This window comes from Arvicanthis niloticus, chromosome 14 (assembly GCF_011762505.2).
Source record: "Arvicanthis niloticus isolate mArvNil1 chromosome 14, mArvNil1.pat.X, whole genome shotgun sequence".
Lineage (NCBI taxonomy): Eukaryota > Metazoa > Chordata > Mammalia > Rodentia > Muridae > Arvicanthis > Arvicanthis niloticus.
Window position 1 is genome coordinate 49,839,739 of NC_047671.1, and position 20,713 is coordinate 49,860,451.

General features: G+C 48.6%; 1 protein-coding gene across 26 annotated transcripts in view; it reads right to left on the reverse strand.

Moving 5' to 3' along the window:
• LOC117719689 (protocadherin gamma-C4) overlaps positions 1–20,713 on the reverse strand; it is a 176,213-nt gene that overhangs the window by 7,864 nt on the left and 147,636 nt on the right. For 21 of the 26 annotated variants that reach the window (XM_034517887.2, XM_034517888.2, XM_034517896.2 and 18 more), the window contains exon 2: positions 6,273–6,331. In XM_034517887.2, coding sequence (XP_034373778.1) covers positions 6,273–6,331 — 59 coding nt within the window. Of the gene's footprint in view, positions 1–6,272; positions 6,332–9,236; positions 11,879–13,405; positions 16,025–16,190; positions 16,263–20,713 lie in introns of those variants that run through there. The other 5 variants (XM_076912761.1, XM_034517879.2, XM_034517902.2 and 2 more) reach the window with 5 other exon arrangements.

Here is a 20,713-nt window from a genome sequence, read left to right on the forward strand (position 1 = left end):
CAAAGTTAGAGGCCAGCCTGGGCCACACAGAGAGAGGTTGTCTCAAAAGAGATAAGTAAACAGAAATGAAAATAACGTAGGGAAGTCTGGGGACACAACTTTTACCAAGTGAGCAAATAACAGTTTTGATAACAGGACAAATAGATGTCAAATACTGGGGACAGGACACACTGGCAGTTGAGTACCAGTGATGTGGTCCCTGGGAAACACCAAATACCATGTATGTAATGTTCTGACCGAGACTGCTGAGTTATGTTGAATTTAGCCAAAAGAATCAACAAACCCAAACTACGAGCATTTAAAAGACTACTGGTCTGGATACTTTTAAAAATATCTATTTAATTAAAAAAAAAAAAAAAAAGGTAGGGAAACTGTTCTGATTAAAGCCAAGGGCAGAGACATGGCAACCAAATGCAATTCATGCTCCTTGATTGAATTCTGAATTTAATTTCAAAATTAAGATTAAATTTAAAAGAACAGATTAAAAGGACATACTGAGAACATTTGGGAAGGTCTGGTAGTGGACTGTGTATTATTATATTAATATTAAATTCCTCAAATATGATCATTCTTTTGTGATTTTATAGGAGTCCTAGAAGGAATGCATTGTCTCAAATGTTCTGACCCCTATCGTGCTTGCCCATGGTTCTCGAAGGATAGAACCTGTGTGTGTGCACATGTGTGTGCAAGTTACTAGTGAATCTAGGTTTGTTTGTTTTTTTAAAAAAAAAAAAAAACAACACTCAATATGCATACTTCACTATACTAGTTTTTTGACTTTTAGATACATTTGAGACATTTTAAGATAAAACCCTGAAAGGTTAAAATCGAGTCACTGAGCCAGGTAGTGGTGGCTCTTCCCTTTAATCCTAATGCTCCAGAGCCAGACGCAGATGGACCTATCTCCAAGTTAGAGGCTACAGAACAAGTTCCAGGACAGTCAGGGCTACACAGAGAAACCCTGTCTGGAGAATACAAAACAAAACCAAGTCACCTAAGAGACAGAGGGTATGGGAGACAGCTCTCAAAGCAGGGGAGGGGCCTGTCCTCAGTAATTGGGGGCCGGGGGGGCGTGGGGGGAATTGGTTGGGGAAGCAAAGTGAACACTAAACATTTTGGCTTCCTGCTTCCTCAGAATTCTGGAGAGCTCTTGAGATGTGCAGAAGCGGGGTTGCCATGGTGAGATTTAACTATGTGACAAGGATGGAGGGTGTGAGGGGTCCACCTGCCGCACAGAGGACAGAAATTCAGACAGGTGTCTTCATGAAAACCAAAGGAACAACCCTCAGTCTAGTGTGACTGAGCTCATGAAGGTGTGGAGAGCACAGACAGAGACCACTCAGGTCAGGAGGGTGACCCGGCAGGGAATAGAGGTAGCCTGGAACCAAGAGGGCTGAACAGTCAGGGAAATGCTAGAGGCCAAACAGGTGAGCAAACTGCCTGAGAGTGACAGTGGGAGGGGTTCTAAGGCCTGGAGCCACTGGGTTATGTGTTCATCATCGAGAGAGGAATTATGATTACCTCTCATTTCCAGGCCTTGGAGGCCTGCTCAGAGTCACACACAGCTAGTTAAGTGGTACAATTGCAACTCCCTCTGGCCTGATGTGACCCTAAAGCCCATGATGATCTCACACAGAGAAACTTGGCCTCAGCCAGGCATCCCTGGAGCCCCAGCAGCAGATTCAAGGGGCTCTTCCAAGATTTGAAGACAAAAGTAAGCATAAAGGAAATGCACTGTGGTTAACAGTCCGTTGTCCAGGCACCCACATATTCTGGCTAACCCTGAGAGTGGAGGTCAGAGAAGAGGAGCAGCCTATGGTTTGGCTGTGACACAATATTCCCCGTGTTATGCTAAGAAGTGAGAAACCTGGAAAAACCTGACAACAGCTTGTACTTAATTGTGTTAAAATGTATATGCATGTGTATTTGGTTAGCAAAGCAAGAATCTATTAGCACCTAAAAATATACATATCTATCCATATGAGATGCCATTATGCAACATTTAAATGACTTTGAAGAGTTTTTACTGACATGGGGAAATTTATCTTGCATGTTATAAAGAAGAAAAAATAGGCTACAATAATACTGAAAAGACGGATGACCTCAATTTCTATTAAAAAAAAAAAACAAAAAAACAAAAAAAAACAACCTGGTAATATTGTGAACAAGTTTGCCAGACTTTTTAAAAATGAAGCTTATGCATGCTGTTTGACTATAGAAATAAAAATGCTTAGAAAGACACATAATGAGCATGTTAATTACTCAATGAATAAATTGCAACCAAAAGACAAAAATGGTGGAAAAGGAACATTTATACTAAAAAGGATTAAGAGACTGAGAAGACATTGAACCGAATGCAAAAATGCATATTTTTAAAAAGAATGAATATATATATATATATATATATATATATATATATATATATATATTCCTTTTTTTCCCCAGTCAGGGTTTCTGTGTAGGCTTGGCTATCCTAGAACTCATTGTAGACCAGGCTGGCTCAAACCTACAGAGATCTGCTTGCATCAGCCTCCAGAGTGCTGTGATTAAAGACATTCATCACCATACCCAATAAAAGGGCCTGGAAATCCCAGATGAAATTATGTAATGTTTGGGATTTGCTTGGAAATAATCCAAGGGCATACAAGGGTGGGGATCTCAATGGCTTACGACAGGAGATGGAGCTGGGGCAAATGGCAGGACCTGTGAGCTTCAGCTTATTGTCAAGTTTCATATATGGACATCTCTTCTACATCAACATGTTAGTGGTTCTTTCTAGATTATGGGAGAGTTTCTCTTTTTTTTTTTTTTTCTCTCTTCCCTGTTTGAGAAACATGATGTGCTGGGAACTGAATTCTGGCCTCTGGAAGAGCAGTGAGCATAAGCCTGTGAATTCCAAGAAAGTACTATTCTATGGGGGCTGGGACAAGCGGGCAGAAAGCTGCTGTTTGTTTGTTGAACAACTGCCCGATCTGAGGGAGCGGGGAAAAGGAGCGGGAGAGGGGGCAGGAATAATGTCACAGAACAGGAATAGAAGGTCATCCAGGTTGGAGAAGAATAACCCAGGAATCACAAAGAACAAGGTGTACCAGAAACTCTTGGAACAGCTGCAGAGCAGGACAGAGCCCAGGCTACAGCCAGAGAGAGAGAGAGAAATAGCTTGCTGGGCTCACGGTTTGGAACAGTTGTTGGAATCAGAAGCCAGATGGATGGCCTGAGAAGGTTCAGTGTGGGAAGGAGAAACTCACAACCAGCAGGGACTTTGGAACATGATTCTTTCCCTTTTGTTTGGGCAGTGGGACCTACCATTGCCTTGAACTTCACCCTGGGTTACTGAAGACTTCAACACTAACCCTGCTCTGACCCTGATGTGGCTGGACAGGGGCTGGCAGACAGTGGACAGAGCAGCAGTGGAGGTAACCAGTATTACCCTGAGAAAGAGAAATTGCGTTTCTTCATCCCGCTCTCTCCAGTGTGCTCATCAAAATGGCAGCCAAGAGAAAACTCCCTATGCTTTTGTGAGAGGCTACAGGACCTTTACATAGCTTCTTCCTGCATCTGCAATGTTTGTCCTTGTCTTCCGGTGGTTGACTCCTGCAGATTTCACCTGCCTTATTGCCTTCTGATCTCTTTCTGCTCTCTGACTAGGTCAACACTCAACACACTGCCAACTCCCTGAGACTGGGGGCCACCTCTATGTGTCTCATGTATAGACTGCAGTAGGTCCTTACTAAGGGCTAAATGAATGAAGCGAGAAGATGGCACCTCTGGTTTGCTTCATCTTGGCCACTTTGGGGATGAGTCAACCACAGTTGTGGAAGGGAGATCTCCTGAGCCTTTCTCATCTTCCCCAGAGCTCCACTATGGAGTCCAAGCCATCAAAGCCTCTCACTGATGAGAAGGGACAGGCTGCAAGGAAGAATGCTCCCCAGGGGGGTGCATGAGAACAACTGTTGGGGCTTCCAAGACTAGCTACCACCATTGCTTCAGGGTCAGGGTCTTGGCTGGCCAGGGTACAAGGAACACAGTTGCCCTGTATGTCTTAAAACTACTGCAGAGAGATGGCTCAGTGGTTAAGAGCACTGACTGTTCTTCCAAAAGTCCTGAGTTCAATTCCCAGCAACCACATGGTGGCTTACAACCATCTGTAATGGGATCCGATGCCCTCTTCTGGTGTGTCTGTATTTACATATATTAAATAAATAAATAAATAAATAAATAAATCTTAAAACAAACTACTGCAGTTCAAATGTTCCTTCCTGGAAGCATTCCTTAACCTCCTCTTCCTACTCCACTCTTCTTCCCAGAACTATGATTTTTAACTAGTTTTTTTGGGAATTTTTTGAGGGGGTTGTTTGCTTGTGTAGTGTGATTTACTGTGCTGTTGTTGTTGTTTCCTCAGCTGACCTGAAAACTTCAGGGCTTGGGGATGGTGTCTGCTTGCTCACTCTTGCAGACATGTTAGTGCAGTGCCTGGCTCACAGTAGAGACTCAGTAAAATCTCACTTAATGAATGAATACAAGAACAGCCTACAGAAGGCTGGCAAAGCCAGCAAGGAAAAGAGGAAGCAGCTGGGGTCAAAGAAGGGGCAAGAGCAGCCCCAGCCTCTCTGGCTGCCTTTTAGGGGCCCTCTAGGAAGTGCTTCACATTCCTGATGCTTCAGACAAGTCTGCGCATGCCTAGGTCACATGCCCAGGAGCTGGAATCTGCCTTTACACAAGGCTTCTGGGTTCTTGTTGTAGCTAGGGTTTAGTTGGTGAGGAGAAAGCAGAATGGGAGCTCCCAACACACAGCATCTTAGCATCTGGGCAAACACAGGAAGCAAGCCTAAGCCTTGCCCCACTCCCTGGACTTCCCAGCTCCTAGCTTCTGCCTCGCAAGCTGGCCCAGATCCTATCCCACGCCCCTCAGACCAACTGAAGGTCTTTCTGCTGAAGTCCATCCTCCTCCCCACCCCCATAGGGGGTTCTTGTCTCAGCAGGAATTTATCCTTGATTGAAATGAACAGCTGGGCCAGTCAGGATGGGAGGGAGAGTGGTAGAGAGTAGCCATCAAAGGGTCTGAGTGTGAGGGACAGGAGGGGGAGGCACTGGGGTGCTGGCTTGCCTACAAGTGCCAATAAATGAGACAGACGGGGAGTGTGTGTGTGTGTGTGTGTGTGTGAGAGAGAGAGAGAGAGAGAGAGAGAGAGAGAGAGAGAGAGAGAGGACTGAGACCTTGAATGAGAAGCAGAACAGACATGGAGTCTGACACTGTACGCCTTAGAACACAAAGAGAGGCAGAAAGAGAAAGAGGAGGATGGAACATGGAGAGAGGACCACAGTGACACAGGAAATGACTGGACTGAGAGACAAACAAAGAGGACAAGTAAAGGGACAGAGACAGAGAAGGGGGTGGGGCGACAGTCTGGTATTAGGAAGAGTCAAATGTCTTCATGCCTCTCCCTTTATTGAGCACCCTGCCATGGCAGGCACAGCTCAGAAGTGTGTGCAGATGGGACAAAGACACACAGGTGTAAGGCACTGCCAACTAAGACGAGTAGGTAGAGGGGAGACACAAGCTGGAGAAAGAGGAGATGGAGGCAAAACCCAGCAGGTAGACAGGGAAGTGTATGGAGTCACAAGACAGCTTGGAGAAGCAGAGGGAGACCTTCCTTGGTTCTCCTTAAGGGAAACTTTCTGTTTCTTGTGTTGGTATGACAACGTATCATTTTATAAGCAATGCCATCTCCAGCTTTGTTCTCTCTCTCTCTCTCTCTCTCTCTCTCTCTCTCTCTCTCTCTCTCTCTCTCTCTCTCTCTCTCTCTCTCTCTCCTCCATTTTCCTCCATGGTTCACACAAGGTTTTGACTGGAGACAGCCTGTTTTCCTCTGGCCCCACTTCCTCTACTCAAGTCACGGGTCAGGATAAAGGCCAGTTCGACTGGAAGAGAATGTAAACAATGGACAGATACAACAGTCCTCCTCACCCCGCCCCCACCCCTGACTATCCTTGGGTCCCACAGAGCCTTCAGGAGATCAGAAAATGTGGCGTGTGGCTGGGAGAAGCAAGAGGGTGCGTGGGTGAATCTTGCTTCCAAAATAGCTGGAGCAGACATCTCTTCTTTCTGGGATCTGTATAGCAGCCCCCAGAACACAAAAGCCTCCTGAAATCATGAAACGGGGAAAGAAGCCATTTGTAGAAAATGCCGAGCCCTCCCCCTCATCTTCTCCCACGTCATCACCGAGAAAATGCCGCAGAGAAGAGGGTGGGATGGGGAGTCAGTCACCTACCCGCTCGTGCCGGGTCTCTGGGCTTGAGAGAAACGCCAGTCAGTGTTGGGCGGGGCTTGCTGTGGAGGAAACAGAGAGATAGAGACTTAGTACCCCACAGCTAGATGTTACCAGAGCCCCTGGGAATGGGGGCAGGGATTGGGTAAAAAAGGAAAAGGGATAAGGTGGGGGAGGGTACACATGTCTCCACAGGTGGGGGTGGGGAGAACCAACCCGGAGACTAACAAAATATTTCATTTGATCACAGTAAACAAGCACAGATTTCTTTGTGAAGAAATGGGTCCCTTTTTCCTGTCCCAGACTCAGAACTTCTGAGCCAAAATTCAAGGACCCAAAGTGTCTTTTGTGGTACTGGGGAAAGAGTGCAGAAAAATGCACACCCCCCCCCCCCCAACAAGTGGCCGGGAGGCTTTTAAAATCCCACCAGTCCAAGACTTGAACCATTCAGCTCCTCAGCTGGGAACAAAGCCTCGGCTGCAGCAAGATGGCTGCTGCGCTGGGTAACCCTTTTTGTGCCAAGTTGTGCACTCACACATTCAGAAGGACACCTCCTCCGCACCCTCGATCTCAAAGACCTCTTCCCACAGCTAAATACATTATTAATTTAGGAGTCATGCCAGCCTAGGCCTTTATAGGGCATCCAAGCTCCGGGGTGCCTCTCACCCCCAGAACTTCAAGCCTCACAATGGCCTGTGACTAAGGAGATGGGAACAAGGCAGCTCTGTCCAAGGCGGAGAAAATGGCTGGGATGGAATCCAGTGAGACCACACTCTACAGGCTCCAGGCAGAGCCAGCCGATCTGTAGCCCTCTCCCAACCAGCTCAATGTGCGGGGCTCGCCAGCCACTTCTGCAGGTTCCTTCCAGGAGATGTATCCCACCACACATTCTCCTACAGCCATGACTTCACCAGTTTCTGGGATGTACTGGTAATTAATTCTCACACAGGCTCCCAGGAGGAGAGAGTGTGAGCATCTCAGATTACTCTGGGGAGAAGGAAGACCCAGGACTTGCCAGTGACTCACACTGAGGTTCAAGAATGACAGCGATGTGGGTGGAACCCAGAAACCTAAGATTCTTGGTGCATCCATCGTGCCACAGCGGGCACCATTCCGAGGCTGCCATGGAGCAGGGTGCAGACCCTCGGCCACTATACCCTTTGACAGTAGAATGTATGTGAGGATGTGGGATGGGTGACCTGATAGGAAGTGGGGCTGAAAGTTTACACCCGTATGAGAAGGGAGTGAGAGAGGGGGAGGGAACACGTTTGTTCAGTGAGTGCTGCAGAGAAAGGAGAGCCCCAAAGACTTGCATCCATATTTGAGGTCTTATTGAGGAAAGACACCCCCCCTCCTGTCTCATTTTAGAAGATGTTCATTTTTACAAGTTCCAAGTGCCAAACTGTTCAAAGCACACACAGGGGTTAAACAGAAGGCGTCAGATTCTGTCACTGTTTATTCTAAACTTGAGCAAGTTGCTTGACCTCTGTGAAAGTAACTGCGAGCAGGCTAATAACTATCCAGAAACAGTGTGAGGAGAGCAAAGGACGTTTCCTGGCTCTTTTGGTTGGTTCAATCTTTCTGGTTTGTTTTTGTTGTGGTGGTTTTATTTTTGTTTTTATTATTTATTTTAAAGGCAGGATCTGTGTAGTCCAGGCTGTCCTGGAACTCACTAAGTAGAGCAGGCTTGCCTCAAACTCAGAGATCTTCCTGCCTCTGCAGAGTGATGCCGGCTTTTTAAGGATGTGTGTAGTAGGGTTCTTTCAATCAGCTATCCGAAGTATCTGGATATGTTCCAAAATATAAACCCCATACAACAGAGGCAGGGTGGAGGATGGACAGACTAAATTAAAGTTTCAGAGTTTGTGCTTTTTTCTTTTTTTTTCCATTTCAGTTTCATTGCACATGAGGGCTACCTCTGGCATCTGGCAGAAGCCGTGGTTTTCCCATCTGTCAGAGGAGGGAAGATTTGCCAAGTCTCAGATACTCTGAGCACTCTCCCGAAATCCTGACCCCCCCCCCCCTTTTTTGAGCGCATTTACGACGGAGCCAAAGCCTAGTTTTGAATTCCCAGAGTAGGGGGTCTCCAGGCTCACACTTTCAGGGGGAGGACAGGGTCGCTGTTGACACCTGACACCAGGGTCCGGGCATTGCCTAACCTCAAAGCCTAAGCCTAACAAAGGCGCAGGCTTTGAGGGTGAGGGGCTAGGTATTGAGCTCCAGGAACAGCCAGACCTGGAGCTAGCAGGTTCTGCCTGTCCTGAGCCTAGAGGGCCAACGTCACTCCTGAATTTTTGGAAACCAGCCCAGCTCAGGACCATGTAACCCTTTCCGCTGGGGAGTTATAGGCAGTTTGGGAGAAACTCCTGAACCCTTGCTTGGTTCTGGGCAGGCCTGGGAACCTCACCAGGTTTCAGCCAACCCGGAGCACCTACCCGGGCGGCCCAGTGGTGGGGGGAGGGCGCGGGTGTAATCCGCAAAGAAGATACCAGCCAGCCCTAGCCAAACATCAGTGGTTGGCTGGAGTAAGCCGAGTGGAAGTAAACGACGACGGGTCGGTCGTGAGAGTAGGGAGAAAGCCTCAAAGTAGTGGAGAAGATCCACTGGAGCCAGCGCACAGGAGGTTGCAGTGGGTCTGTGGTGGCCTCTACACCGGATCCCCAGCACCTGCCAGATCACTGCGAATTCACCAGCAGCGATGCAAGGCGCCACCCTTTCTATATGTGGGTTAGGAGTTGAGCCCACCTCCCCTCGCCCTTAAACATCGCCTCCCCCTCCCCTGCCCCATGTTCAGAACCCCGTCTTTGCCTCAGCCACTCAGATTGTCCATTTTCAAATGCATCCAACAGATGTGCCAGCTTGGTACAAAGAGAGATAGAGTGCAAGGGCAAAGTCTCTTAGGTGGACTGGGCAGCTTCTCCATCACGCCCCCCCCCGGGGGGTCGCATGGCGGCTCCCAGCCCTCACCTGGCTCCGCTCCCGCAGCGTACTAGAGCGGGAACGCAAGGCCTCGGGCTCCAGCGCCAAGGCTGAGGGCTGCTGTACGCTCAGGGGCCTGAGGAAAGTGAAGTCACTGCCGTCGGAGGCCGGAGAGAAGCACGTCCTGTAGCAATGGCTCTGAGAGTCTGTGGGCCGCAGGGTCACCTCCATGTACTTTAGTGTGCCATCTGAGCTCACCTGAAGGTTGGGGCTGGACTGCTTATAGAACTCCCTGGAGGGTGAGTTCTGGCCCCTGCAGCAGTGGCCCCCACCCCGGTCCCCATTTTCATGCTTCCGCAGACACTTAGCTGACATGAAAGTGAAGGTAACTAAGGATAAGAGACTGACAGCTGCTAAAGCCACAATAAGGTAAAGGGTGAGGTCTGACCGCTCAGGAGGGTGTGTGAGGAAGTCACTGGATTTGGGCATTTCCTCTGCATCCTCATCCTCCAGAACCAGCAGTACTGTTGCTGTGGAGGATAGAGAAGGGTCACCATTGTCTCTCACCAGGACCACCACCTGTTGGGTATCAGAGTCATCCTCCGATAAGGCCCGGGCTGTGCGCACCTCACCAGTGTGTGCAGATACAAGGAACAGTCCAGGGGCTGTGGACTGTGGTAACAGAGAGTAAGAGAGCCATGCATTGTGACCAGCATCGGCATCCACAGCTGTCACCTTGGTGACCAAAGAACCAGGAGGAGTAGATCGGGGGAGACGTTGAGGGGCTGAGAACTCCCTGCCAGGTCTCGGGTGCAGCACAGCTGGGGCATTATCGTTCTGATCAAGGACAAACACATGGAGAGATGTGTTAGCATGCAGTCGGGGAGAGCCAGAATCTCGGACCCCCACCACAACTTGCAGCATCTGCAGTAATTCATAGTCAAAGGTCCGCTGGGCAAAGACTCGTCCATCCTCAGGGTTGACATACACAAAGGAAGAGGCTGGGGCTCCCTGAATTTGACTCCCCACAATAGAATAGGTGAGGCGGGCATTATCCCCCTCATCTGGATCTGAGGCAGCCACAGTACAGAGGAGAGAGCCTGGTGGCCGGTTTTCTGGGATATAAGCAGTGTAGAGCTGTTGGGTGAAATAGGGTGCGTTGTCATTAACATCTGAAATGTTCAGCCTGATGGTGAGATGTGTATGTAGGGGAGGTGATCCAGCATCGCTGGCCAGCAGGTCGATTGTATAATGGGATGCAGCCTCTCTGTCCAAAGGCTGGCTGGTGAGCAGGGAGTAGTGGTTCTCAGAAGGCTTGATCTGAAATGGCAGGTTTGGAGATGTCTCCAGGGTCACCTCACCATTTCTACCCGAGTCTCGGTCCCGCACATTAAACAACCCCACAACTGTGCCCACTGGTGTGCTCTCTAGGACAGGGTTGACCAAGGATGCCAGTAGCACCTCAGGGGGATTGTCATTAGCATCCCCTACATCCACTTGAATTACACAGTGGCCCTCCATGGCTGGCTGGCCCTGGTCTCGAGCTCTTGCATGTATTTCATAGAAATTTGATTCCTCAAAATCTACTGGACCCAACACATGGATTGCTCCACTGCTAGGATCCAGGCCAAAGAGATTCTTCACTGCTTCAGATGTATGGTCTCCAAAAGAGTAGTCTAGCTGACCATTGGTGCCCTCATCTGGATCAGTGGCATTGAGACGGAGCAGCAGTGTACCCGGGGGTGTGTTCTCTGGGAGTCCCACACGTAGAACTGAGGACTGGAAGGTTGGGGCATTATCATTAATGTCCAGCACAATGACAGAGATAAGACTGGTCCCTGAGCGGGCTGGGGTTCCCCCATCCACAGCAGTGAGTACCAGCTGATGTCTTGCCTGGGCTTCCCGGTCTAGCTGCTGCTCCAGCACTAGCTCTGGGAAGAGCTTCCCATCTTTTAGGGTCTTCACATGCAGAGAGAAGTGACTGTTGGGGCTTAGAGTATAAAAGCTCACAGTATTGGTGCCCACATCTGGGTCTTGGGCACTATCCAGTGGGAACCTGGCTCCAGGTGCAGCAGATTCTGAGATGCGCATCTGTCGCTCAGGAGTGGCAAAGCTAGGCGAGTTGTCATTGAGATCCAGGATCTCCACCTCTACCCGGGTGAGCTCCAGGGGGTGTTCAGTTACCACCTGTACAGGCAGCAGGCAGCTAGTGCTGGCTCCACACAGGCTCTCTCGGTCAATTTTGAGATTCACTGCCAAAGCTCCACTCATCAAGCTCAGGGAAAAATAGCGCCCACTCTCCTCAGAGCCCAGTCTCAGCCTGCGGCTCAATAGATCTGTCATCTTTAAGCCCAGATCTTGAGCAACATTCCCCACCAAAGTCCCCGGCTCAGATTCCTCCACCACTGAATACCGGAGCTGCCCAGACACCCAGCCACAGCAGCACAAGGACAACATACACAGCACTTGCCATTTCCCAGCGACCTGTGGTGGTGATGCCATAGGCCCCATGACCCAGAAGTCCCTTCTTGGAGAGTAACTGTGCTGTCCTGTCTCCAAGGTAAAAACCCAGAGCTTGGAATGCAGGAGCTGAAGTCTCCTATGTCTCCTTCCAGCCTCTTTAAAAAAAAAGAAAGAAAAAAAAAACTGCTCTGAGGTTTGCCTGCCTGCAGCCTTTCTTAGTCACCAACTGGCGGGGGTGGGCGGGGGAGGGGAGTTAAATGTAAGTGGCGCTAGGGAGCTGGAGGAGGAGAGGCAGGCAGGAAGAGCAGATCCCCCACCTCAGCTCTAAGTTTGATTGGCCAAAAAGTCTGTCTGCTCTCAACCAATTATGAAGTCTCCCAGGTCCTGGAAACCTTGGGAACAGTCCCTGAAAAATCTGTGTCACAGAAGCCTCCCCACTCGTTTGGGCTGCAGGTTGATTCAGCCCCCTTTGGCAGTAAAGTTTGATGGCTCAGATGGTACTCAACGGGGAAGATTAAAACGGTACAAAACTCCTTAGTGTTCCATCCCAGCAACTTCCTGTGTGACTTCAGAAGCTTTTTTGCTTCAACCAACAAAAATGTGTCCTTGTGGAGATGCAAATCCCACGTGGCATTTTCCTTCCCATCCTCCCAAACCCCAGATCCTACCAAATACTAATAAAGCTTTGTCAGGCCTTCTAAAGTCCCGCCCTGCTCTCCAGCAATGTCAGGCGACAGCCACACGACTTAGCTTTTCTGAGGCCCTAGACTCAGAATGAGACTGAGCAGCATAGATTATGGAAAGATAATGTTTCCAGGGCTGGTCGAGGCTACTCTGGAGGGACCAGAGGCCACAAGGGCCTCCAGGTTTTATAGTTTCACTGAATCCAAAACTCTCCCTAAAGAGTCCCAGAATTCGGGGGTGGGGGGACTGATAATGGGACATAAAGGTGCATAAAATAAAAGATTCCCAGAATGTCTGTCCCTCTGAATTCTCTGTCAATCAATTTTCTGACACTGAGTGACCACCTACCTACTGCTTCCCCCTAAAGAGGTAACAGCTGCTCCCTGTTCCCAGATTACTGCATCTAGTTCACATCCCAGTGGGGAACACCAGGAGTCCGGGGAAGATCTCTGCTGCCTCTTTGATCTGCACCTCTCAGCTCCATTGGCTCTTTCCCTTTTTTTGACATTGCTATTTTTCCAAATAAACAGTTCCCTTCACAGTGGGCTAGAGAACACCAGACAGCATGGGGCAAAAGATTTTTAGTCTACCATCAAACCAGTTGGAGATGGTATCCAGAGTCAACATTCTCCAGAGCACAGCCCTCCCATTCAGAAAGAACAGAGGAGGCGGTCCTGGGTTTAGGTGATGTCCTGGCCCAACCCACACTTGTGCAAGATAGCTTCGATTTATTGATGCTCCTATATTCCATTATCGCACTTCCACAACAGCTTGGTCCTTGATAACCAGTTACTTTTATGTCTTAAACTCTAAAAAAATATGGACATTACTCCTCCTCCCGCCCCCACTGAATTCTAATCTATGGGCTTTACTCATCCCCAAGTTCTAATCACCAGTCAATTCAGAAACCACTTGTAGAGCACAGCATTTATAACACAGTTACTACTTACAAAAATGGTGGCATCCCTATGGGCTCTTACAGGAAGGTCAGTACCCTCTGGCTCTTGGCCCAGCCATTTGGCTGGATCACAATCGCCCTCAAGCATTGGCTGAGCCTGCAAAGGTCTCACCTCTAGCCCATAGAGAAGATCAGAGGGCGGACAGCTTGGGCGCACAGGCTCCCCTGCCATAGGTGCACTGGGTGACTTCACCATCATGAAGCTGTCACTCCGAGTGGGCGCAGAAGCCAATGGTGTACAGCCATGAGAGTGGCCTCCCACGTCAACAAACTTGATAGGATCTTCTGACCCTAGCTGGATTCGGAGGATCCCATTGGATGGAGGAAGCCCCTCCCTCCTCCGAGATCTGGTGAGACAGGCGCAGGTGCCCGCAGGAAAGCATGTTACTCCACAGGCAGCCCCACGAAGACACTTAGAGAGCAGTACCACAAAAGACCCAAAGGAGACAAAGCAGATGGCCACTAAGGACACAGCCAAGTAGAGGGTTAGGCGGGATTCTCCTTCCCTGGGAGCTGAAGATTCTCGAAGATCAGGGACAACTGGATGAGTGTCTTCCTCTAAGGACACTAGGAGAGTAACAGAGGTAGAGAGTGGTGGGCTACCACTGTCCTTCACCACAATGACCAGCTTCTGAGGCGGGAGGTCAGCAGGGATGGGAACAGCAGTCCGTACCTCCCCAGCATAGCGGGAGACTGCAAACAGGCTGGGATCTGGGGCCTCCAGGAGCTGATAGGAAACCCAAGCATTGTAACCTGAATCTAAGTCCACAGCCGTCACCTTTGTGACAAGGTGACCAGCGCCAACTGATGGGGGCAATGCTTGGGGACATAAGGAACCAGGCCTGGCCCTAGGGCGTAGCACTGCTGGGGCATTGTCATTGAGGTCTAGAACGAACAGGCGCACTGTCACAGTGCTGCTGAGTGGTGGGCTGCCTCTGTCCCTGGCCTGCACCTCAAACTGCAGTGTCTGTGTCTGTTCATAGTCAAATGATCTAGTAGCATGGACGGCTCCTGTCTGGGGGTTCAGAGAGATAAAGGAAGAAGCTGACACATCTCGGTTTCTGGGCTCTAAGAGAGAGTATGAGATTAATGCGTTTAAGCCAGAGTCTGGGTCAGAAGCTGCAAGGGAGCAAAGCAGGTCCCCTGGGCGATTGTTCTCAGGAACAAACACCTCATGTGACCTCTGAAAGAATGAGGGTGGGTTATCATTCACGTCTGAAATGTTGAGGAAAATAGTCCTGTGGGTACTCAGGGGAGGGTTCCCAGCATCAGAAGCGGTAACCATGATGTCGTAACTGGATCTGGCCTCTCGGTCCAAGGGTCCTGCTGTCACGAGGGAGAACTGGTTCCTGAAGGCAGACTTGAGGGCAAATGGTAAGTGGTCAGGAATACGGAGGCTCACGTCTCCATTTGACCCCGAGTCAGGGTCCTGCACACTGATCAGTGCTACCACAGTGCCAGGTTCTGCACTCTCCGGTAGAGTTCCGAGCTCGGAGGTCACTGTGATGTGGGGGGCGTTGTCGTTCACATCTAGAAGATCCACCCTAAGGCTGCAATGTTGCTCCATGGCTGGAGAACCCCCATCGCGAGCCCTTACATCAAATTCATAATAACTCTCACTCTCAAAGTCTAGGGGCCCCTGAAGGGTAAGCTTTCCAGTAGTGGGATGCAGGCTAAAGAGGTTTCTCACACGGTCAGGGGTGTGACCACTAAAAGAAAAGGTGACGTTACCACTAGGTCCCAGGTCTGGGTCAGAGGCATTGAGCTGGATGAGCACCATGCCCGCTGGTGCGCTCTCCAACACGCTGATCCTGTAACTGGATTGCTGGAAGGCTGGGGCGTTGTCATTCACATCCAGCACTGACACCCGGAGCTCTGCGGTGCCAGATCTAGGGGGGTTCCCTCCATCCACAGCAGTCAGCACCAGGCGATAGTCGGATTGCTTCTCACGATCCAACGGCTTTTCCAGAAGCAGCTCTGGGACCAGGCTGCCGTCGCTGCGCTTCTTGACATCCAGGGCAAAGTGTTCATTGGAGCTTAGTCTGTAGCTGCTAATGGAATTGCTCCCAACATCTGCATCCTGAGCCTTTTCCAAGGGAAAACGCTGTCCTGGCGGAGCTGCTTCCCCGATTTCCAAGTCCAACTGCTGCCGCGGAAATCGGGGGGCGTGATCATTCACATCTACGATCTCAACCTCCGCTCGGTACATTTCCAAAGGCCCTTCGGTTACAAACTCCAGGGGCACGATGCAGCTGGCACTGAGCCCACACAGTGCCTCTCGATCGATTGGATTTTTGATGAGAAGGGCTCCGCTGTCCAAATCCACACGGAAGTGTCTTTGGTTCACCTCTCCAGCGACCTGCAGCCTGCGAGCGGATAGACTCTCTGTATCCAGCAGAAAATCTTGGGCCACATTCCCTACAAAAGTCCCTTCCTGTGACTCCTCTGGGACCGGGTAGCGAATCTGCCCATAAACGTAACCCAGGTGGCAAAAGAGGAACAAAAGGGTAGCCCCCCACCAAATTTCTACCCAGCTTCTCACCGTGCTGGGCATTGCTGCCATCCGCTAATTCTCTACTTGGTCCGGAGACGCCAAAGAAGCTGACCCGCCCCTAACAGCCACAGCAGCTGGAGACACCTATCTCCCTTCCCCGCGCCAGGTCTGGCGCGGCTCCGCCGGCGCTGCAAGGGTTACGCGCCGTTTTTTGCTGGTGGCGGGGTAGATTTGTCTGCCTTTCATTACCCGATTGGCAGGCAGCAACTCCTGGGCTCAGCCAATAGGCTGAGAAGAGAATGTCCCAATAGCAGCAGGGTTAATGCGTCGTAGCATTGGGAGGAAACACACACATACAGCCCCCCCTCCCCCAAACAAACCCCCCAACATAATAAATACCAACGTTTCTTTCGACCTTCCTTCTGTTCAGTTCGCATTTGCGTCCGGGGATCGTTATCATCGTGGAGAGGCAGAAATCATATATGTATACCCCCCCGCTAACACATCGATTCACCCCGCCCCTTTTCGCGGGGAAAACAGCTACCTCCTGAGCCCTAGCAACCTGCAGCCCAGGAAAGCTAGTGGCCATTTAAGACTGGTCACTTGGTGTTGTCACCAACCAATATTCTAAATGAGTAGCTTCCATCTCAGGCTGGTCGTATTAAAGCAACAGCCTATAAGAAGCGCTGCATAGTCTCAAAATTCTGCACCTCCCCAGATTACCTCTCTTTGCAGGGAAGGCTTACATATTAATGAAGCCAATTAAATGTATACAGCACACGTTTTGGTTGTAACAGAAGGCACAGCAGAAACCAAATCTCTTATTCAAATATTTGCTACAACAGGAAGCTACCATTCATTGATCTCAAGGACAGTATGAAGTAGGTGGCGGAAACGGGAATTGGGAGTGTTCCAAAACTGTGAGACTCTCTGGGCTCTCCTCAGGACTAGCTCTCATTACCTGGCAGAGCCGCTTATGTTCACAGACTGAACAGCTTTCTTGAATAACAGGGATCAGCCTCCACCAACATTGTGCCTATAAATCCTCTTTATCTGACACCACAGTATTCACGATGTGTTGTTAATTACCAACAGAGACCATTTCAAAAGAACAAGCCTTTCACTTAGCCCCAGGGGACCTCTTGTAGCTGGGGACTTAATCTCACCCCACCCCCACCCTCATTCAGACCTCTTAGCAGCCTGCCTATACTAACTTGCACAAGCACAGGAACAGCACGTGTTTTTCACCATAGATACCCAAGAGCTGTACTTCTGACAGTAAACACACCAGAGAAAGAAAATCCCAGACAGATCTAAGTATGAGATATGTTAATTCATCCAGATCCTTGCCTAGATCACCAATAGCCGCCAAACCCAGAAGCAGATAGTGTTCTTATCTCTATGATCTTTTTTACTGTGCTAAGGCCAGCACCCGACATTAAAATCTGAAAGGGAGAAATGTGGCAATTCTGTGTTCTTATGTAAAGGCAAAACAAACTCCTCATACCAAAAATACAAAGACACAAAACAACAAAGCTGCTATACCTCCTCCCTGGGAACAATGATCTCAGTGAATCATCTACCCAGCTGCCTAGGTGTGGGGTGGGGAGGTCAGCAGGGAGGAGTTTCCACCTTTGAGATGTATTCCCACCATGTTTCTTATACCAACCAACAAGACATTTCCTCCAGTCTGTATTGCCTTTGTGTTGGTTCCAGCATCTCCCATTGACCCCAAGTATTGCTATAGCTGATAACTGTTCTCTGTTTCCAACCCCAATGTCTTTCTCTTATGGCTGCCAGAATAACTGTGAAAACAAGAAAATACTGATGGCATCTTGTGTGTGTGTGTGTTTGTGGTGTGTGATATGTGTGTATATGTGTATATGTTTATGTGTGCATGTGTGTGTGGAATAGTATGTGTGTTTGTGGTATGTGGTGTGTATGTGGTATGTGTATGTAGTGTATATGTGGGTGTGTGTTTTGTGTGTCCATATGTGTGTGGTGTGTTTGAACATGTGGAGTGTGTGTTTGTGGAGTGTTTGTGGAATGTGTGTATGTGTGGAGTGTGTGTGTGAGGTGTGTGTGGTTGTGTGTATGTGTGTGTGGAAGTGCGGTATGTGTGTGGTGTGTGTGTGGGAGTGTGGTATGTGTGTGGTGTGTGTGTATGTGTGTGTGGGAGTGTGGTATGTGTGTGGTGTGTGTATATGTGTGCGTGGAAGTGTGGTATGTGTGTGGTGTGTGTGTATGTGTGTGTGGGAGTGTGGTATGTGTGAGTGCCCATGTGGTGTGGTGTGGTATGCTTGTTTGTCTCTGTGTGTGTCTGTGGATGTGAATGTGTGATGTATGTGTGTCTGTGGGTGTATGGTGTGTGTGTGTGTAGTGTTGTGTGGTATGTGTCTGTGTGTGTGGTGTGTGCATGTGGAGTATGTGTGTGGTGTGTGTGTTTGTCTCTGTGTGTGTCTGTGCATGTGAGTGTGTGGTGTCTGTGGGGTGTATAGGGTGTGTGTATGCGTGCATGTGGTGTGTATATGTTGAGTGTGTCGGTCTGTGTGGGAATATGGTCTGTGTGGTATGTGTATGTGTGTATACCCATGCATAATGTGTATGTGCTGTGTGGTGTGAATGTTTGTTTCTGTGTGTCTGAGCATTTTATTGTGTGGTGTATGTGTGTCTGTGGAGTGTATGGGGTATGTGTATGTGTGTGTGTGGTATGTGTGTGTGTAGTGTTGTGTAGTATGAATCTGTGTGTGTGGGTGTGTGTATGTGTCTGTGAGTGTCAGTCTGTGTGTATGGTGTGCGTGCTTGTCTCTATGTGTGTCTGTAGTGTGTGTGGTGTGGTATGTGTTTCTGTGTGTGGTGTGTGCATGTGGAGTGTGTGTGTGTTGTGTGTGTGCGCGCGCACGCGCGCGCATGTGCATGTAGGGGTGGCCTCATTTGAGGTCAGCCTTGAAGAGTCAGTCATTCTGAAATGATTATTTGATTATTTTATATGGGATTAGAAAATAAAGCAACCCACTGGGCAGTGGTGGCACACACTTTTAATCCCAGCACCTGGGAGGCAGAGGCAGGTGGATTTCTGAGTTTGAGGCCAGCCTGGTCTACAGAGTGAGTTCCAGGATAGCCAGGACTACACAGAGAAACCCTGTCTCCAAAAACAAAACAAACAAACAAACAAAAATCCAAACAAAAAAAAAAGAGAGAGAGAAAAGAAAATAAAGCAACCACCACCAACATTCTGACATGACCCACAGGTCATTCAGGATCTAAAACCTTGATTATCTAGGCAGACTGTTTTGCGCACACTTCAAGGTTCAGTAATAATGAATTACCTTTATCTCTCTGCATGGAATTTCCTACAAAGTCCCTCCTTGGCTCCTTTTCCAATCTGGCAATTTAAACTTTAGCTCCTCATCAAGCCATCACCAGCACCTCTAAAAAGTCTTGTCTTCCCCAGGCTGACTTAAGTGTTTCTTCTCCTTTGTCTCCACTGTTGCTTGTAGAAGACAGAACACCATCCATCTTCCTCCCTTCTTTTAGACAGGGTTTGTGGTGGACAGTTTTATGTCAACCTGACACAATCTAGAGCCATCTGAGAGGTAGGATCCTCAAATAAGAAAATGCCTACTTAAGGTCAGGCTGTAGGCAAGCCTGTAGGGCATTATCTTAATTAGTGATTGATGAAGAAGGGTCAGGCTATTGTGGGTGGTGTCATCCCTGGGCTGTGGTCCTGGGTTCTATAAGGAAGTCGGCTGAGCAAAGCCATGAGGAACAAGCCAGTAAGCAACACCCCTCCATGGCCTCTGCATCAGCTCCTGCCTCCAGGTTCCTGCCCTGCTTGAGTTCCTGCCCTCACTGCTTTTGAACTGTCATAAAGTTCAAAGTTTCAAAGTCATAAAGTTCAAAGTCATAAAGTTTCAAAGGAAATGTGAATGAAATAAACCCTTTCCTCCCCAAGTTGCTTTTGGTCATGGTGTTTTATCACAGAAATAGTAACCCTAACCAAGACAGGGTTTTACTATGTAGTCCTGGTTGGCCTTGAACTCAGAGATCTGTCTCCCAACAACTTAAAGGTGCATACAACCATGCCCCAATCCATTATCTTTTTTTTTTTTCTTTTTTCTTTTTGTATGTCTATTGCCTTTGGTATCCTGTGTACCATAAAAGAAGATTTTCTTTTCATCCTTTATAGTGTCTAGCACATGGGGGTTCTAATACAGCATGAATATCCATATTATCTATTACTTCAACAAAAACTGCTTAAACATTTACAAAGTAGGTAGTATACTTATGTATTGGCAAAGGATGTGAAAGCTGAAAGGGCAGCATATGCAGTGGTATACGGTATTGCAAATTCACACTAACACAAACACAGTCTGCTTACTAGAATTGGAGCATCATAAAACCCCAATTCCACATGTCCTTGTTTTGATCTTTTATGCCAGGTGTGTGATTCCCCTACTTCTAGGCTGTTCTTTTGTTTGAGGCAGAGTTCCACTATGTAGCCTTGGCTCTCCTGGAACTCAGGGTGGTCCACTAGGCTTGCTTTGAACTTATTGACACTGGGATAAAGAGTGTGTGCCACCATGCCCATGCCTGCTTCTACCACTCGTTTTTTGTTGTTGTTGCTTAGTTTTTAAAGATCTTTTTATTTATGAGTATGTATGTATGTGCTTCCGTGAGTTAATACACACCACATGTATGCAGGTGCTCAAGGGTGTCAGATGCTTTAAAACTGTAGTTATGGGAAGCTGTTAGCTGTCTAATGTGTGAGTGGGGGGTGGAATCCAAACCTGAGTCCTATGCAAAACAGCAAGTGCTCTTAAACCACGGAGCCACTTCTTAAGCCCCTTTACCTCTAGGTTTTTTTTTTTTTTTAAAGCTTTATTAAAATATAATTGAAATATCATGCAATTCACTTATTTGAAG